Raw genomic sequence first — 16,033 nt, forward strand, 5'->3', positions numbered from 1 at the left:
GCGACGATATTTAAATTGCATTTGTAATACGTCTAATCACGTGCACGGTATAATAAATAATACAAGCGCTAAACTAGGAAGTATTCGGGCTGTTGTAGATCATTAACTATTGCCACATGGAAAAACGACTAGTTAATTTATTGAACGTAAGTGCGCGGATCGCGCATCTCAGGTTTACAAATTAATTGTTATGGTCCAATATTACTTTGAACTCGACATCGAGTGCAGTTAGTTGAGTGCGAACACGATATTGGAACGTGGTTATATCTATGTACAATACTGAATACATACATGCATATCCGCATGTTACAGATTAAACTTACCCAGATCTGTAGAGGCATAGATTATTGATATCTTTGATTTCAATAATTGACATAAAGTTCGCAAATTTTCATAATAAATTCTCCAACATCTTTTTCCTACGTTGCTGAATTTTAGCCACTCGTCTTGCTACTTAGAGTCAAGTTTTTCTGGCCCCGGTTTGTTCTGCATTCGATTTTAAGGATGCAGAGGCATGTCGATCCATACCGAGCTAGATCGATGAAGATTATACAAATTTTTTTCACTTACACTTCTGAAACCTTTGTTAATTTGAAAGCGATTGTCCGAACTATACCGGATTTATTTTAATTTTGTTTTTTCTTGATTTTACATTGCACCTGACAGTTTCCCATAAGAATCTATGTAAAATCACAAAAAAACAAAAGTAAAATATCTCCGGTACGGTTCGGACAATTACGTAAAAACTTCGGACAGATGTTTGGAACGAAAGTGAGAACAATTTGTTCGATTTTCATTGATCTGTCGCGACTTTAACTTACACGCCTGTACATCTCCTCAAGTCGTTATGCGCAAGTCGGTGACCGTACAACAATTGAAGAATGCTCTAATCGCTGCGATTCATTATTTCCAACTCATTATGCAATTTTACAAGAGTCTTCGTGGACCCACAGCTGTACGCGACTCATAAGTTGACTAGTTTTCCTCACAGTTTTTCCCGTCTTCGTTCGGTTCCTTTGAAGTTTTCCTGCTCGAGTTGTACACGTGTTCGCCGATCCATAGAAGTATGCAGGAAAGGCTCAGGGCCGATGTGAAATGAAGAGCTCCCACGTAGCTGTGTGTCTTGTCGTGCACCAAGCCTACGAAATTCACGATTCTCCAATAATGTTCATCAACCGTTGAAACTAGGTCTAGTTATATTTCTAGCATTCAGATAGACGAGTAGGATCTTAAAAGTAGAATGAAAAGGCGATAGAAGGGTCACAAAATCGAATTTTCGAAGAGCCAAAAACAGAATTCATAGAATTAATATACATAGGTGAAGCATAGGAGTGTCAAATTCCAAAAAGATTAAGGTATAAAAGAACCAAAATGCAGAATTCTGACGAATACAAAGTTTTGGCTAATTTATATATTCTTATTCGTCCCGAAGTTTCTATATTTTGGATTTCATACTTCACCATCCACCGTTATAAATTTTCTGTACCTCAATTTTCCACGTTTCGAAATTCCATGAAACAGATTTTCATACCTTCAAAAATGACATTCTTAGCCTTTTACTGTATGACCATTTTAACTTTTCGACTCCCATCCGAGTATTATAGACCATGGATAACAGTCTCACCTATCAGTGGGCCCAGGGTTATCGACAGGACACCATTGCAGACCATCAGGAGACCGGAAGCTGCGGGTAACCTTGCCAAAGGAACATTGTCTGGGACAACCAGAGCTTGAAATACGGCCTTGGTACCTTTGGCGATCCCGAGGAGGACAGAAGACGCAATTATTACCGTGTACGAGCTGCTCCACGTTGCGAGGACTGGAAGAAATTTTTTTAAATAGTTTACAACGAGTTTTCCCATGTTAACATTATTATTTTTAACGATCCTTGTCGTTTGTTCCAATGAAAATACCATTGGAAAAAAAGCATAACATGGCTCTCACATTTACAATGAAATAAGGACATGCCTTTCTTCAATTCTCACCTGATCGTCCTAGGATTGAGCCCAACAAGGAAACGGCGTAGAGGTTCATGGAAGGCCAGCCGAACTTTTGGGTGATCAGTGGAACGCAGAGTCTTCCAGTTATGTCAGCCGAGGCCTGGACAGACATTACCGTCGCGACTTCGGGGGGTGTGAGGTTCGCCAGTTCTGAGAGTATCAAGGGTATCATCGAGTTGAAATTGTACTCGGATACGAGTGTTATCCCCATTCCTAAAACAAGTGGAAAAAGACAGATGAAGAAGGTCAACGATCGGTGAGCCCGATGGAAGATCAATGAGTCAATGAAACGTAATTAATCACCGAGGATGATGACCAGGAAGTGATTGTTACGGAGAAGATCAAGCTCGAGGCTGGCTGCAATTTTCGACAGTATGTGACGACAGTATGTCATACATGTTTCGACACGAGGCATTAAGTTGTCATCGACTACGCTGGCATGGCGTTGTTTATCCCTGTTTTCATTCCCGCGAAGGTTGGCGACTAGCTTGACCTCTTCCGGAGCAGCGCTGGCGGCACTTCTGCTGAGATCATTGGCGGTCTCGGTTTTATTGCCGGTTTCTATGTCGTGACTCGGAGCTTCCGGGTCTCCAGGAACAACTGGGACTAGTTCCACGTCCGAAATCTCTGGGAAATGAAAAATGACGCATTCTGTACTCCTAGTATTTCACAGCTCCTTAGCGCAGTGTTACCTTGATGTTTGTATCCAGAGGACGCAGGAGACTCGCCCCGATAAACGAGTGCAGCGCAATTGCGGCAAGAATCAGTATCGTTCCCGTCGTTCCGTAGGAATTCAGAAACCTGACGATCAGTTGAGGCATCAATATCGGACCCAAACCAGTGAGTGTAATCGTCAGGCCCATTGCGACGCTCCGTTTCTTAGAGAAGTATGTGTTCAGAGCCAAGCTGATCGCGGAATACATCATGCCTTGTCCGATGGCTGCAGGAAAAGCAAGCAGTGTGATTAGTACGACTCATGGGTCGAAATAAAAGTGCGATTAATTTACTATTTCCCATTCGAATCAAAGATTACCGAAAAATTCTCTTTGGGACGTCATTATGTCATTGAAACATGAAGGTATGGATCGCAGGATCCTGCATGGAAGAAGGAACTAATTTCCCCTGATCTCTTGTTTCCACGATCAGGTAGTAATTGAATGAATTAAACACATTGTTTGGCTCGGAGGTCGAGCAAATTAGGTGCGAAGTCTTAAAACCGTGTTATACATTGAATTATTTCTCTTTTCATCCATCTCTGCAATAATAACAGGGACAGAAGACGGTTTGACGTTAACATTCGACAAGAAAATTGAATCGTTCTGCGTCAATTTCGATAGCGTGATACGATTACAAAGTGACTTCTCGCAAGGAGATTAGATAAGCAGTCGCCTATAGATTTGTTTCTTATCAGTTACAGCATTTCGCAATAATAGTTCATAGTCACGCGGTTAAATACAAGCCTTTTTTCATATTAATCAACGCTCCCCGAATTTTCTGTACGTATTGAACGTCGTGTTCGCACTTTGAATTTTATTGTGATCAGACGACGTGCCAAAAGTAGACTCTGACGAAACTGAGCGACGTTATCACGAGACAACCGTTCACCTAGATTTCACGAAACTCCAAGGCGTGGCTACCACATCGTAATATCATACCTATGAAAATACAGTAGGCGGCGATTATGGTCCCCAAAGATTCGGCAAAGGCGGCAAGACAGATTCCGAAGAAGATGAAAGTCGTTCCCAAGTAGGCGACGGTTCGGAACGAGAATTTCTTCATCAGAGGTCCGTTTATCAGTCCCAGACTACACATAATTGCCGCGGTGAAAGAGAAAATGAATGACGTCTCTGTCGCCGTCATTCCTAGCTCAGAAAACCGGCTCTCAAACACGAGACCGAAGCTTTGTTGAATCGGTAAGAGCGCCAGCTGGAACGTGTTACAAGTTAGTACGAAGACAAAGAAGAAGAAATGACCCATCTATCATTTCTTCTAGTTTATTGGTCAGCATGGAAGGAAATTCATGTCATCTTACGTTACTGATGGTGACGGCGGCCACGACGATCCATCCCCAGCCTCCGTCAGGGGCACCGGACATCTTCAGGGTCAAAATTTGTTTCTAGTTTTCTGAAAGAAGAAGAATAATAAAAGTAATGAATTGTCGATCGGTATAAGTGTTCGATTTGACCAGATTACGTCGAGTCGTGTCTCCGGTTACAGCTAAACGTAACCCGTGATTTACCACCGGTTGTGATAAAGTTAGTCGTGAGAATGTCACCACTCGAAATCCTGTACCTTAAGACACTTGAGATAATAGGATAGAATCTCCTAAAGATCATCAGCGTCCCCCGTGACCGAGTCTCGTGCTCCAAGCAGTCGTAAGGGCCTGGCCTCTTGGAGTGAAAACTCACTGTTGCAATTTAGTCAAGTTATCTGGTGATGTACCTACACGAAATGTCTCCTCTGTGCGCATCGCTTATAGCGCAGATGTAACCGTAGATATAGATGCTAACGCTTAGACCCAGTTGATAAGATAATTGAAAAAGTAGGATAGATACACACGAAGATGGACTTCGTTAGACGGAGAGAAGGAGGCAATTATCAGCCGCTGTAATTACCTCCGATTCTCTTCGTTTAATCTGATTATCTACTGTCTACTATGAAAGTTACCAACGCATCCTACATTGAGGTTGACGTATCCATAGTCAGAAGACTGTCGTTTCGGTTTTGAGCCTGAACGTACGTACACACGATTTATTGGCTTTTCAATTTACCTGTTGACAAAGAGAAGAACCAAAGAGCATGTAGACCTTGTTCCAACAACAACCGATTGGTTACTTTCTTTATCGGAACTTATCTTTTCCGCATACACATCTCTTGGAATTTCTCTTGTTACCAAATTCCGAATATATCCCAAGGATGATTTGCCGTTTGGGTTGAAATTGTTTGCTAATTACGACTGTCCGAAGATTAGACATATAACGATTCAAAACAAATAGGTATGTACATAAGCTACCCGTTTCAAGTTTCACATTTTCAAATTGGTTAAAAGGCGAATGGTTAATTGAAATTCGAATCCCAGTCTCACCTTTCTCGTAAAATCTTCCCCCATTTTTCGAAATCAATGCTGTACAAGAATTACCCTGCAGCCTTATGTAGTAGATACGGGGAACGAAATGCTTGTTTCAATGTTTGCTCGATATTCACGTCTTTTCGTAGAAGGCCTTCGTTCTCAACTCCGATTATCAGCATTCTGTTGAATAGTTAGTCTCACATTAAACAATGAGAGTGGAAAAACACTAGTCACACTTATATCGTCCGACTATAAATAATTGAAACGTACTGTCACCGCGTCACGACGGTTTGGAGTCGTATGCAAGCCAACAGGGCCAACTACTTACGAATCAAGCGCGTCACAGCAGAACACAACGTGAGGCGAATGGCCAGCTTCACTCTAGCCCCGCATGCTAACGGTAAGAGAGAAACGGAGAGGGCGAGAAAGGGACAGAGGCAAGGAGAGAGCATTCTTGGACGACGGAGAAAGATAACCGGTCATTCTCCCGCATGCTTTAAACTGGATTCGTAAGAGTTAGAGCTGAAAGCCGACTACAGATCGCACCACGTGTTGTACAACTTGTTGCTAGTCGGCAAGCAAGTTAGCTTCCAATTTCCGTTCAAATTTCACGCCAAAACCAGAATAACGATTTGATTTATGGCGAAATTTGATGGAGTGATAGATTCTGATTTCTTGATTTGACCTCAGGAAAAGCAGCCAACGAGACCCAATGGACCGACATGAAGTACAGAATAAAATATAATAAATAACATATTTTATTTTACAGCTTGAATATCTGAACTTCCATCACTAAGCATTTTACATCGCGGTGTTTTTTACATGAATATCTACCAACTTATTTTGCATTCTCACTCACATTTCACGCACTTACACAAATATGGCGATGAATGAATAAACTATTTAAGAATCAGCCACGTTGATCCCAGGGGATAAGGATAACTTAAACACCTGCAATTGCTTTAGATGTTAATCCATGAAAATATTGCACAATTGTTGTGCGCTTTTATAATCACAAACATGAGCTACACATGCATCTAAAGAATGCTGCTCAGGTATTGAAATTATCGATCGCTCTCTTAATCTTATCTCCGTTGTAAATTAAAACTGACGAACACATAATTCAATATTTGCGACATAGAAGAAAAAAAAGGTAAAGAAAGTGAGAACATCATGACTATCCTCTTTTTCTTCAATTTTCACTTGTGATTATCGATCAATGAGGTTGACGGATTAGCAACGTAGACAGTAATTCACTGTGATCATCATCGCACCAATTCGCTGGTAGTTTAAACCATTTTACTCCTCACACCAACCTCGCGTTGAGAACTGCTCTCAATCCGCTTGCGAATTTCCTTCACTGCAAATTCTATCCCCCATGATGTTGTACACAGCATAATCGAAACCGTCATTGAGTGTATGCATATTCGATAGCTTCCAGTCCAGTCCCTGATATGCCCTGAAAATTATAAGCGGTGAATCAGCCTAAATTTGAATGACACATTTATTTTGTTGTAAAATATTGTTCGAGAGTACGTTCGATGTACCTAATACAGGCCCTAAACCAGCAACGAACAGACCCTTGGAAACCATCAACATTCCCAGGGCCGAGGGGACTTTGGACAGTGAGCAACCTTCGGTAACGCAAAGATTGAGATTCGTCACCGTAATGCCTCGTAAGAATCCATTGAAAACTAAATTGGCCATCAGAATTTTGCCCACTACTTGTTCTGCCATCACTGAAAACCAATTTCTGCACGTAACTCCGCTGTTTATTCGATGACATGTAACCATGAACCCCTAACACTTACTCGAACGGCTGATGCCAACCAGAAATGAACTGACCCAAAAGACCTTTCTGTTCTTGAGTTTCAGCTTCCCGAATATCATGGGCATCGTCAGTCTGGCGACGACATCCGCAAAGGCGGTGAGAGAAAGGCAAAAGGCTACCTCAACATCCGCCATGCCTGAAAATAGATTTCAGGACACCTTTACAGTTGTGAAAAACCCGTTCAACGAAAAATGGAGATTAAAAGCGATTGTTTTGAGCTTACCGATGCTTGCTAAGAAAAATGGTGTTATCATTTTGAAGTTCGACTCCGCCAACGAGAATAAGCCCACGCCAATAACGGTGTTCAGGTATGTGGCATTTGTGAGTAGATCCAAGTCGAAGAAGGCGATAAGTTTTGCCTTAGCTGACTGCCATGACGTTTGCTCATCGCTCGGTTCACTTTTCTCACACTCTTCCTCGTGAGCTTGTAATTTTTCATCTAAAAACCGTTCGACTCAATCATCTTTGCACCTTGTGCTTCACCACGTTACACTGCAACTCACTCGTGTTCTCTTTCGTTACGTTATTCGTCGATAGATCCACGCTAGACTCGTCAGAGGAAGTACTTTTTCGCCGATATCCGTTGTCATCTTTCCTTAAGAGTTTCTCTCCTTCCAACACTCTTCCATTGGACTTGAAATTTTTCAACTTCTGCTAGAACATTTTTCACGTCTTAACACCATTTCTTTTCTTCCGGTGTTACAAATATCTCCTTATAGTTTACGCGGTTAAATTCTCGTAAGGTTTTAGGCATTGTCCTACCTCGTCACTGGGGGCTGGTACCAAGTGCCAGGATACAGGTTGAAGGAGGCAGGAACCGACGACTGAGTGCAAAGCCAGGCCACCGAGGATGAGAACAGCACCGCGAAAGTTGTAGTAGATCAGGAGCAAGTGTACGATCTATAAAACCAGCTTATTCACCATTTCGTCCACCGTTCATCATCGTCTTCATCATTTGGCAAAAAGAAACGAGGCGGTGGAGGGCAAATAATGAGTCAGCCCCAGATAAAACACACATAGATGTAGATAAAGTCTAAATGACCGTCTATGACATGTACATTATCGGCAATTATTGCATTTTACCGATATTATACGTATTTTAGACGGTCATCCAGACTTCATCTACATATATGTGTGTTCTATCTGGGAGGCCTACCTGCGGCATGCACATCATTCCAAGAGTTGTGCCAGCCATTGAAAGACCAACTGCTTGGGTTCGTTTCTGAGCAAAGTAGCTGTGTAGTGAAACGAAACCTGCTGACATTGCAAATCCTGTTCCAATTCCTGTAAAAAATCAAAATTAACATACAGCTTCGAGGATTATGATATAACTAGTACGGTTCCTCACTCTTTTATGAATGATCTTAGTTTTATCAATTATAATACCAACCACCGAGGATGCTGTAGGTGCAGATTATGTAACCTATGCTGTTTGCCTGTGACGTTAGGATTAGACCTGTGCAGCTTAAGCAGGCACCGATTATTCCTATTTTACGGCAGCCGAATTTCTTTATCGCCGGACCCACGAACATACCTACGTCAACAGGTCTGATTACTTTCCATTTTACAAACTTTTCGGATACAATGGGAGACAGATAGAAAAAAGAAGTACCTGAGAAATTCACCACTGATTCAAGGATCCCCATTATCAAGGTGCCTCCAACCGTTGTTACGTTCAGTTCGTTCAATATATCTCCAAAAAGCAGGCCAAACGATGGGTCCAAAGAACGAAGCGAGATCTGAAAAGTATTTGCACACAGTTACTCATCTTACAATATAAAGTTTATTGCTGAACATTTCATCGCTTTCAATGCGTTGTGCAAAATAGATAGTGTTGAAACATTTTTATAGTTTTGAAATCGACTTCAACGAACGTTCTTGGATAAGAACATGGCAAATAAAAGTTCAATCGGTGGGTATAGCGTAGATTTAATTATCACGACGAGAAAACCGTTTTATCTCGGTATTGAAAGACTGTTCACAAATAAAGTTATAATGTTCGGAAAAATTGTTTGTGATTACGTTTATCAGACTGTTTCCTAGGCAGGCCATCCATCCCCATCCACCATCCGGTGGCACGAGCTTCTTGGTTTGTCCCTTCATGACGAGATCCTTTCAAACTTTTCCGGTCTCAGCAGGACGAGGTTACCGTTTCTGATGTGAAGCACAACGTTCCGTCACGTGAACCGAGACACAAAGAATTCCTCAGGCTAATTCCACTGGCAATATCGGCATTACGCAATATCAATTGACAATGAGACCATTTTATCACCACTTCGATCGATGGATTGCCAGTGCGAAACGGTAAGATTGCGTATCAACCATATCAACGTAAACGGTAATCGGATTACGCACAACAGCGTGACAATTTGACGATATGGCCACTACACCTCCATGTGATCGTACTTTTCATTTACAATTCAGCGAAGTTTAACAGGGTGGGGGACAAAACTTGAAACGGTCAATATTTTTAATCGGCAAAATTGTCGAATTCTTGATTTTTTAAAGTGTAACAGATTTGCAGTCACTCAAGTCACCAACACTTTCGAAAACCGAGATTGAATTCCGAAAATCAATATGAAATTGCGATATATCAGCGATTCGAAATACTGACTCTTCCAAGTTTTGACCCCCATCCGTTTAACTGCGCTTATTGTTGGTGGATTTTACAGAACGGCTGAACCACCGCCCATGTTTTTTCCTCTGAGTGCTCAGTGTCCCAGGCACAAGAATCTGAATCATTAATCCATCGGTTCTAAAGTGGAAAAAAAAAAATACTTCCATATCTATTGGTTCAAAACAGTCATTAACATTGCTGATATCCACTGACGTACAAGAGAAGTAATCTAAGGCCACTACAACTTCTACCTCTTTATAGTAGGTTGAACATTATCTCTGAACTGTGAACTTTGCGCACATAATTTGAGTCTGTATCTATAGTGAGTACAGAAATTTAACTCACGTTTTTGTACCATGTGATCACGGTCAACAGTCGTAGGGACGTGAGATTCAGACTCCTGTTTTTGAATCAATCGGTCCAGCTGGGCGATATTCCTGCACCCTTGAAGTCCCATAATTCCGTTCAAGTGATTCGATAGGCGCTCCCGGTTCATTACTGTCGATACAAATTGGAATTCTGCAGCAAGAAAAGACGAGTATTACGTATCGACAAATGATTAAAGACACTGTTCCGCGAAGCGCTGTGACGATGACCCGGTAGCCTTGCAACATGCGTAAAACGTTTTATTGCAGCGTTTCATAGTGATGAAATCGAGTTTCACTGAAACAAGGAAATGTATTTACTTTGCTTTATGAGATTAGACAGGCAAGTACGGTTCTCTCCCTGTTCAAATTGTCTCGCGAGAATGCAGCATCGTTTTTTGATTCTGTAATTAATTAATTATTTGTCAAAAGAAATGTGCAACTGTTTATGTAGTTGACATATCAGATTAATAATACAGAACTTAAATAACTTTCGTTATGAAGTTGTACGGGCGCCGTTATTTAGTCAAGTAATTATTATTCTGATAGCGGTTTATTCGTCGAACCAAAGAATCGTTATGGACAAATTTGGATTGGTTGTAGACGTAGTTATCGATGTAAGACACATAATCTTGCAGTGCAAATACAACGAGAAATTTCAATTTATACGTCGTTTCTGCTAAATAGATTTTCTGATTCAAGGATGCTGTCCAAAAAAAAATAATTAACACCGAGATGATAAAGAGGGAATGTTGGTGAACAGGAGTCGTTTTTCCTATCAACATGATTAATTTCTTCTAGAAGCTGAGACCTCGCTACTATTGAAAAGATAACGGTGTAAGAACTTGTGTACATAATCGTTGTTATTCACTGTGTCATTACGCAAGTGTTTGTAATTGATTTCATCCGGAACATGGGTGAGAGTAGGTAAACTCCTAAGTCACGATGATCTACCACGTGCTGTTTATTACCCCTGCCGTAAATGTTCATGCGATAAATCATAAGATGTTATGACCGAAACCTAAATGTAATTAATTGCATGATTTGTCTTGCGAATTCAAGAAAAATATATAAAAAATCACGTCATAAATTACAGAATCACGAATCATCAAATATTCTAGATCAAAAATTATATACAATTAACTATATGATTTTAGATCTAGTACATTTGCTGATTCGCGTGTTTGCGAATTTTTAATCATTTATTATCAATAATAAATTACACCTTGATTTCCCTGATAACGTTATATTCCTATCTCTTATGTATATTTTTTTATATGTTTATAGATTTAAGATATGGTCACTTTCAGTAGAGACAAGACTTACATGCGATCAGACCAATCGGCTCATCTCTTTGGAGAACCAGCAGACCAGCAGTTCACTTTCAACGAGGTATTTTCCACCGATTGCACCAGATCATCTGCACAGTCATTGAGGACGAGTCAGACTAGGGCGATTCATGTTTCTTTCTTCAAAATCGCAAACATTAATTGAGGCTGAAAATCGAAACATTTCAATACAATATATCTATGTGCCTTTCGAATGAATTATCCCTGCTGATTTTTATTTGAGCCCAACGAACACATATCACCTGCAATTGGAAATAATGTGGGACGAAAATTGTCACCGATTTTTTATTCCAAATGGTGATCGAGAGTCTCTATAAATCGTAGCAATTTCATTTTTCTCTCGTCCTGCGAATACTACTAATCAAAATAAGGTGATTACACGACCAACGCTAAAGAAGAATGAAATGACATATCGTAGAGGGTTCAATGAACAGGTTTATAAGAATTGTGACGAGCGTGAGTTGCAGTTTGAATTGTTTGATTAGCTTTGAGTATTTACTGTAGAAAAACGGCGCCAATTACAAACCCACGCTTCGCCATGTAGAAAGAAGGACTCGACGGAGCAGGGATGATTGTAGAATCTGTTCTATTCCAATAAAACGATATCACAACGAAGCCAACCCCCAACTTCATTGGCGTGGCGGATAAGAGCGGTAATGTACTCACGAGACGCCCATATGTACTTAGCCTTTCAACAGATAGTCATTTCTGTAAACGAGCCGGGAACTCTAGTTCGCTTTTGTATGCGGGAGAAATTAGACAGTGTTTTCCGTAGACGTCGTAGACGACAAATTAAACTTTCATTCAAAAAATTTATCTGATAATAATACAACTAACTTATGATGCTGTTGTCACGAAGATTGTCATAGAAAGAGAAAAGAAGAATTGCTTCAGAAAAGCAATGCATGTGAAAAAATAAAGAGCGTTGTACGTACTTCAATATTGGAACGAGATATCAACGTATTCATTTACCAAGATTGGTAAGTTTCACGATGGCGATGGCGCGAAACGGTAACGGAGATCTTCAGGATAAAACGAAAAGGGAACTCGATTCGCCTCTTCCTCAGAGCGTAGAGCAATTGACTGCGGAAGAATTGGCACCGGATGGAGGCTGGGGTTGGGTGGTTGCCGGAGGGACTGTCATATCATACGTAGGCACTCAATATTTTATTTGCTTCTTACCGATTGCACAGTTTAATTCGGAAATCTAGTCTCTTCAACGTTCCTCTTCAAACTTAAAAAGTTGTCTTTTTCGTCTACTAATAATAACGTCTTTTTGTGACGATAAAAAGAAAAATTAACCAGGGTTGTGAAATTTTTTATTCAAAGTAATATATTGACCATTCATTTTTTATTCTTTAATGGAAATAATTTTCGTTGTGAATTAAAAGTTAACGGTTAGTGAAAATTATTTCCCATTGAAACTGAAAGTTAATGAGTGATGGGAATTATTCTCTATTGAAAATTAAAACTGAATGGTTAATGGATCATCATTCTGTAAAGCAACATTAAGTTGCAAGAGTGAAATGTAAATAATGAAAGTATCTTTGAGAAAAATTTAGTAACAAAATAGAATTTTATAATTAGACTTCAATATTTTACGGAGACTCATGTACGTGTAAAACCGTTTCCACAGATAGTTTGTCTCTGTCCGATTACATCGATTGGATTAGTATACCAGGACTTTTTAGAAACGACCGGAAATGATGGATCAGCCCTGACTTTGATGAACGCCATGTTTATGCTTAGTTTTTCATTTGCTGGTAAGTCATTGAAAGCGTTGGTCAATTATTAATACATACATTTTTTGTTTTCTCGGATAATAGTAATAAAAGGCTGAAGTAGAGAAAAAAATTAAGGCAGCTCGTGATCCGATCACTAAATTGTCGCAGTCGCAAGAGATCCGTGTAAATAAAATAAACTAATTTTAAACTTAGATCACTCCTTCTATGGAATTAGTAATGTTTCATTTTTATCTGCAGTAAGAATAAGTAACCATGACACGCATTACTTAAGCTCAGGTAAAACACGTCAGTTGTGATAGAAAGATAACTACCCAAGATGAGTGATATTCAGGATTTGAAAGAAATTCTCTTTACACGGGACATTATTTATGAGCGTAAACCAAACAATTGCGTTGCTAGGATTCACAGTCAGCCTTACATAATGTTAACAATTTTTTAAATTACTTCATGCTCTTCAGATTACTTCACAAACAGAGGCGTACACGTGGAGTAGATGTTTTTACAATAGGATTTAAAGTTGTACGCAACCAATTCCATTCGTATCTTGCGTGTTCTAAGTAGAATGACATAGTACCGTTGAGAAAAATAATACTTGTAAAAGAATACGCATGTGTTTTATACAAACAGCCCGAGTCTGAGAAAAATAAATGCACCCGATAAGAAATGTACTTTGATTCATGTTCAAATCAATGTCGTTTATTTCAAGGTCTCTTCTGCAACGAGCTTCTCAAGAGGTACAACGTTAAGCACGTGGCTGTGTTCGGTTCCATGATTTTTTCAATTGCAAATTTCTTCACAATTTTTACCCCGAACGTACCATACCTGGCAGCTTGCTATTTTATGCAAGGGATAGGAGTTGGCGTGGTTCTCACCATCGTTAACACCAGCATGAACGCATACTTTGTTAAGCGTAGGGCATTGGTAACTAATAATTATTAATTAGCCTCTCTTGTCAACCAAAACTGTTCAAAATAAACCTTATTTTTCACTGACAGTAAACGTCCATTTCAGGTGATGATTGTGCAGCAAGTGGCTGTCGGTTTTGGCGCAATCTTTTATCCATTCTTAATCGAGTACTTTTCAAGAAGTTATGGTTTTCGGGGTAAGGAACTACTCCTAAACTTGCATAAAATAATGTTTTCGTGATTTTCTGCATGCCATCCGACCATCCTTTATGACACTTTTTCCGCCCTTAGGATGCTTGGCTTTACTCGCTGGACTGAGCTTCCACTCAAATATTGGAATGGTCACGATAAGTCCAGTGGAAAACCACTTCAAGAAGCCAAAAGTAATTAGGCATAAGCCCGGCGAAAATATTGGCTATGTAATGAACTTTGAATCCAGTGGTAACAATGGCATTTTAATTGAGGGGGAAAAAGTAATTCCAATCGAAAGGAAATATCTGAACGATGAACAAGGCTGGAAGAAAAATAAAAGCGTTCCGAGCCTCAACGTCGAACTGGAGAACGAGAAGCCGCTATTGATCGATCGCTTGAAGGTGCACTTGAAAGTTTTAGACTCCATTTCATTCCGTATAAACTTCTTGTAACCAGTTCATCCTGCCATGCACAAGTTCGTTCATTTTTTCAGGAATCTCGTCGATCTCAGGATCACGTCGGTTTCATTTATGACATCGAGAATGGATGTCACTCGAGGAAGAGCAAGGGGTCAGTTCTGGACATGGTGTCGAATCAAATACCCATGATGACGGCCACAAGTGTGTCCAGCATGCCGGGTGTCGGGGCGTTTGGTGATGTGGGTCATCCGGTCGCCGATGTGGAAAAGAAGGATGAATCTATGGAGAAAAAGACGATACTGTAAGACATTCCGTAATTCTTGAGCAGAAATTCGAACGATTCATCGACTGTCAACCTTATTAAATTATTCAGGTCGATTTTGGGAGACTTCTTCGAGGTGTCGTTACTGCGCGACTATTCCTTCGTTAATATATGTCTTGGGATCAGCTTGGTTTTCGTCAGTGATATGACGTTCACTGGATTTGTTCCAATGATAATGGCCAACGGTGGATACAACCAGCAAAACACTGCTCTAGCCCTTACTACAATCGCGATAGCTGAGGTGGTCTCCAGAATTGTACTCGTCGTCTTCGCTATGTTCTTCAAGGTCAAAGCCAGGAATCTAGTCCTTGGAGCGGTCTATGCTCTGTTCTGTAGTCGAATAGGTGAGCTTCCAATTACCAGTTACATTTTTCGCTAACCCTTCCACTGATTATAAATATTGTGAAATATTCACTTTCACAGCGTTTTTATACTGCACCTCCCTGACTGGCATCATCGTCGTGATGTCATTCACTGGACTCGCACGATCCTGGTTTTTAGTACCTCAGGCACTAGTTCTCGCCGAGCATTTCTGCATCGAGAAATTCCCCGCAGCCTATGGACTCTTCACAGTCATCAATGGATGCATTGGGGTTGTCGTTTCTCCAGCGACAGGTGAGTGTCACCCATCGGCATGAAGCATCGTCGGATGGAAAATGACGAGTTACGTAACACAATGTGTCAAACGTTTCTATCCACAGGGCTCGTGAAGGATTGGACGGGCAGCTATGTTATTGCACAATACATGCTTATGGGGGTAATGGCACTCTGCATCGTAGCTTGGACGATCGAACTTTGGTTCACAAATATGTTCTCAAACAGAAAAAAGCTGGAACAGCGACCGAGCGTTGACCCTCGTTAATTTTAGCTTAACCACCATGACCATGGGAACTCGGCGGAACCACTGTTTTACTCGTGTTAAGTTATTTGTATGAATTTATGAATAACAATTAACATTATTTCTTGTTTGAAGCGAAGTTGTCATTTCTCTCTCAATGCCAATTTTCCGTTTCCACAAATGTGTATTATTTAGACTGTCCTTTGTCGAGTGGAGAAATGAACCATAAATGTCTCCCTACCGAAAACCAACTTTTGACCGTCTTCGTCAATCTTGACGTTTTGACTCCCTCATTTTTTTTCGCGTGAGTGTCACTTCAAGTTGCTGAACTTTCAAAACGTGACAGACCAGAGATGACTTCAATTCTTTAAAACTACTGG

The 16,033-nt window shown here is 40.4% G+C and overlaps 3 protein-coding genes across 3 annotated transcripts; 1 reads left to right on the forward strand and 2 right to left on the reverse strand.

Annotated features, from left to right (window-relative positions):
* Positions 1-896: 896 nt before the first annotated feature.
* LOC124412608 (monocarboxylate transporter 9-like) lies at positions 897-5,451 on the reverse strand. The gene is made up of 8 exons (XM_046892620.1): positions 5,086-5,451; positions 4,033-4,124; positions 3,656-3,926; positions 2,693-2,940; positions 2,304-2,625; positions 1,986-2,213; positions 1,625-1,819; positions 897-1,139 (listed from the first exon to the last, which is right to left on the reverse strand). Exons 2-8 carry the CDS (start codon positions 4,093-4,095, stop codon positions 976-978), a joined length of 1,491 nt encoding a protein of 496 aa, XP_046748576.1. The 5' UTR covers positions 4,096-4,124; positions 5,086-5,451; the 3' UTR covers positions 897-975.
* Positions 5,452-6,261: 810 nt separating this feature from the next.
* LOC124412611 (monocarboxylate transporter 2-like) lies at positions 6,262-9,088 on the reverse strand. The gene is made up of 10 exons (XM_046892625.1): positions 8,924-9,088; positions 8,514-8,640; positions 8,292-8,435; positions 8,058-8,185; positions 7,664-7,801; positions 7,405-7,555; positions 7,125-7,340; positions 6,882-7,037; positions 6,618-6,809; positions 6,262-6,529 (listed from the first exon to the last, which is right to left on the reverse strand). Exons 1-10 carry the CDS (start codon positions 9,002-9,004, stop codon positions 6,360-6,362), a joined length of 1,503 nt encoding a protein of 500 aa, XP_046748581.1. The 5' UTR covers positions 9,005-9,088; the 3' UTR covers positions 6,262-6,359.
* A 2,922-nt stretch (positions 9,089-12,010) lies between these two features.
* LOC124412606 lies at positions 12,011-15,696 on the forward strand. The gene is given in 10 exon segments (XM_046892618.1): positions 12,011-12,383; positions 12,869-12,995; positions 13,684-13,898; positions 13,989-14,079; positions 14,174-14,475; positions 14,568-14,794; positions 14,867-15,159; positions 15,239-15,430; positions 15,517-15,606; positions 15,609-15,696. Coding segments are annotated over 10 exon segments (1,755 nt in total). The 5' UTR covers positions 12,011-12,224; the 3' UTR covers positions 15,668-15,696.
* The last annotated feature ends 337 nt before the right edge of the window (positions 15,697-16,033 follow it).

This window comes from Diprion similis, chromosome 11 (genome assembly GCF_021155765.1).
Source record: "Diprion similis isolate iyDipSimi1 chromosome 11, iyDipSimi1.1, whole genome shotgun sequence".
Classification (NCBI taxonomy): domain Eukaryota; kingdom Metazoa; phylum Arthropoda; class Insecta; order Hymenoptera; family Diprionidae; genus Diprion; species Diprion similis.

Bases quoted from the DNA above. Each gene is read 5' to 3' on its own strand.
- LOC124412611 (XM_046892625.1), bottom strand. From the start codon at position 9,004: ATGAAGGGACAAACCAAGAAGCTCGTGCCACCGGATGGTGGATGGGGA. The intron at 7,341-7,404 runs GTGAGTTGCAGT...AACGGTTTTTAG, and splicing joins CGTAACGAAAGAGAACACGA to ATGAAAAATTACAAGCTCAC. The intron at 6,810-6,881 runs GTAAGTGTTAGG...ATTGGTTTTCAG, and splicing joins GGTTGGCATCAGCCGTTCGA to TGATGGCAGAACAAGTAGTG.
- LOC124412608 (XM_046892620.1), bottom strand. From the start codon at position 4,095: ATGTCCGGTGCCCCTGACGGAGGCTGGGGATGGATCGTCGTGGCCGCC. The intron at 3,927-4,032 runs GTAAGATGACAT...AACACGTTCCAG, and splicing joins CCGCCGTCACCATCAGTAAC to CTGGCGCTCTTACCGATTCA. The intron at 2,626-2,692 runs GTAACACTGCGC...CATTTCCCAGAG, and splicing joins CTCTGGATACAAACATCAAG to ATTTCGGACGTGGAACTAGT.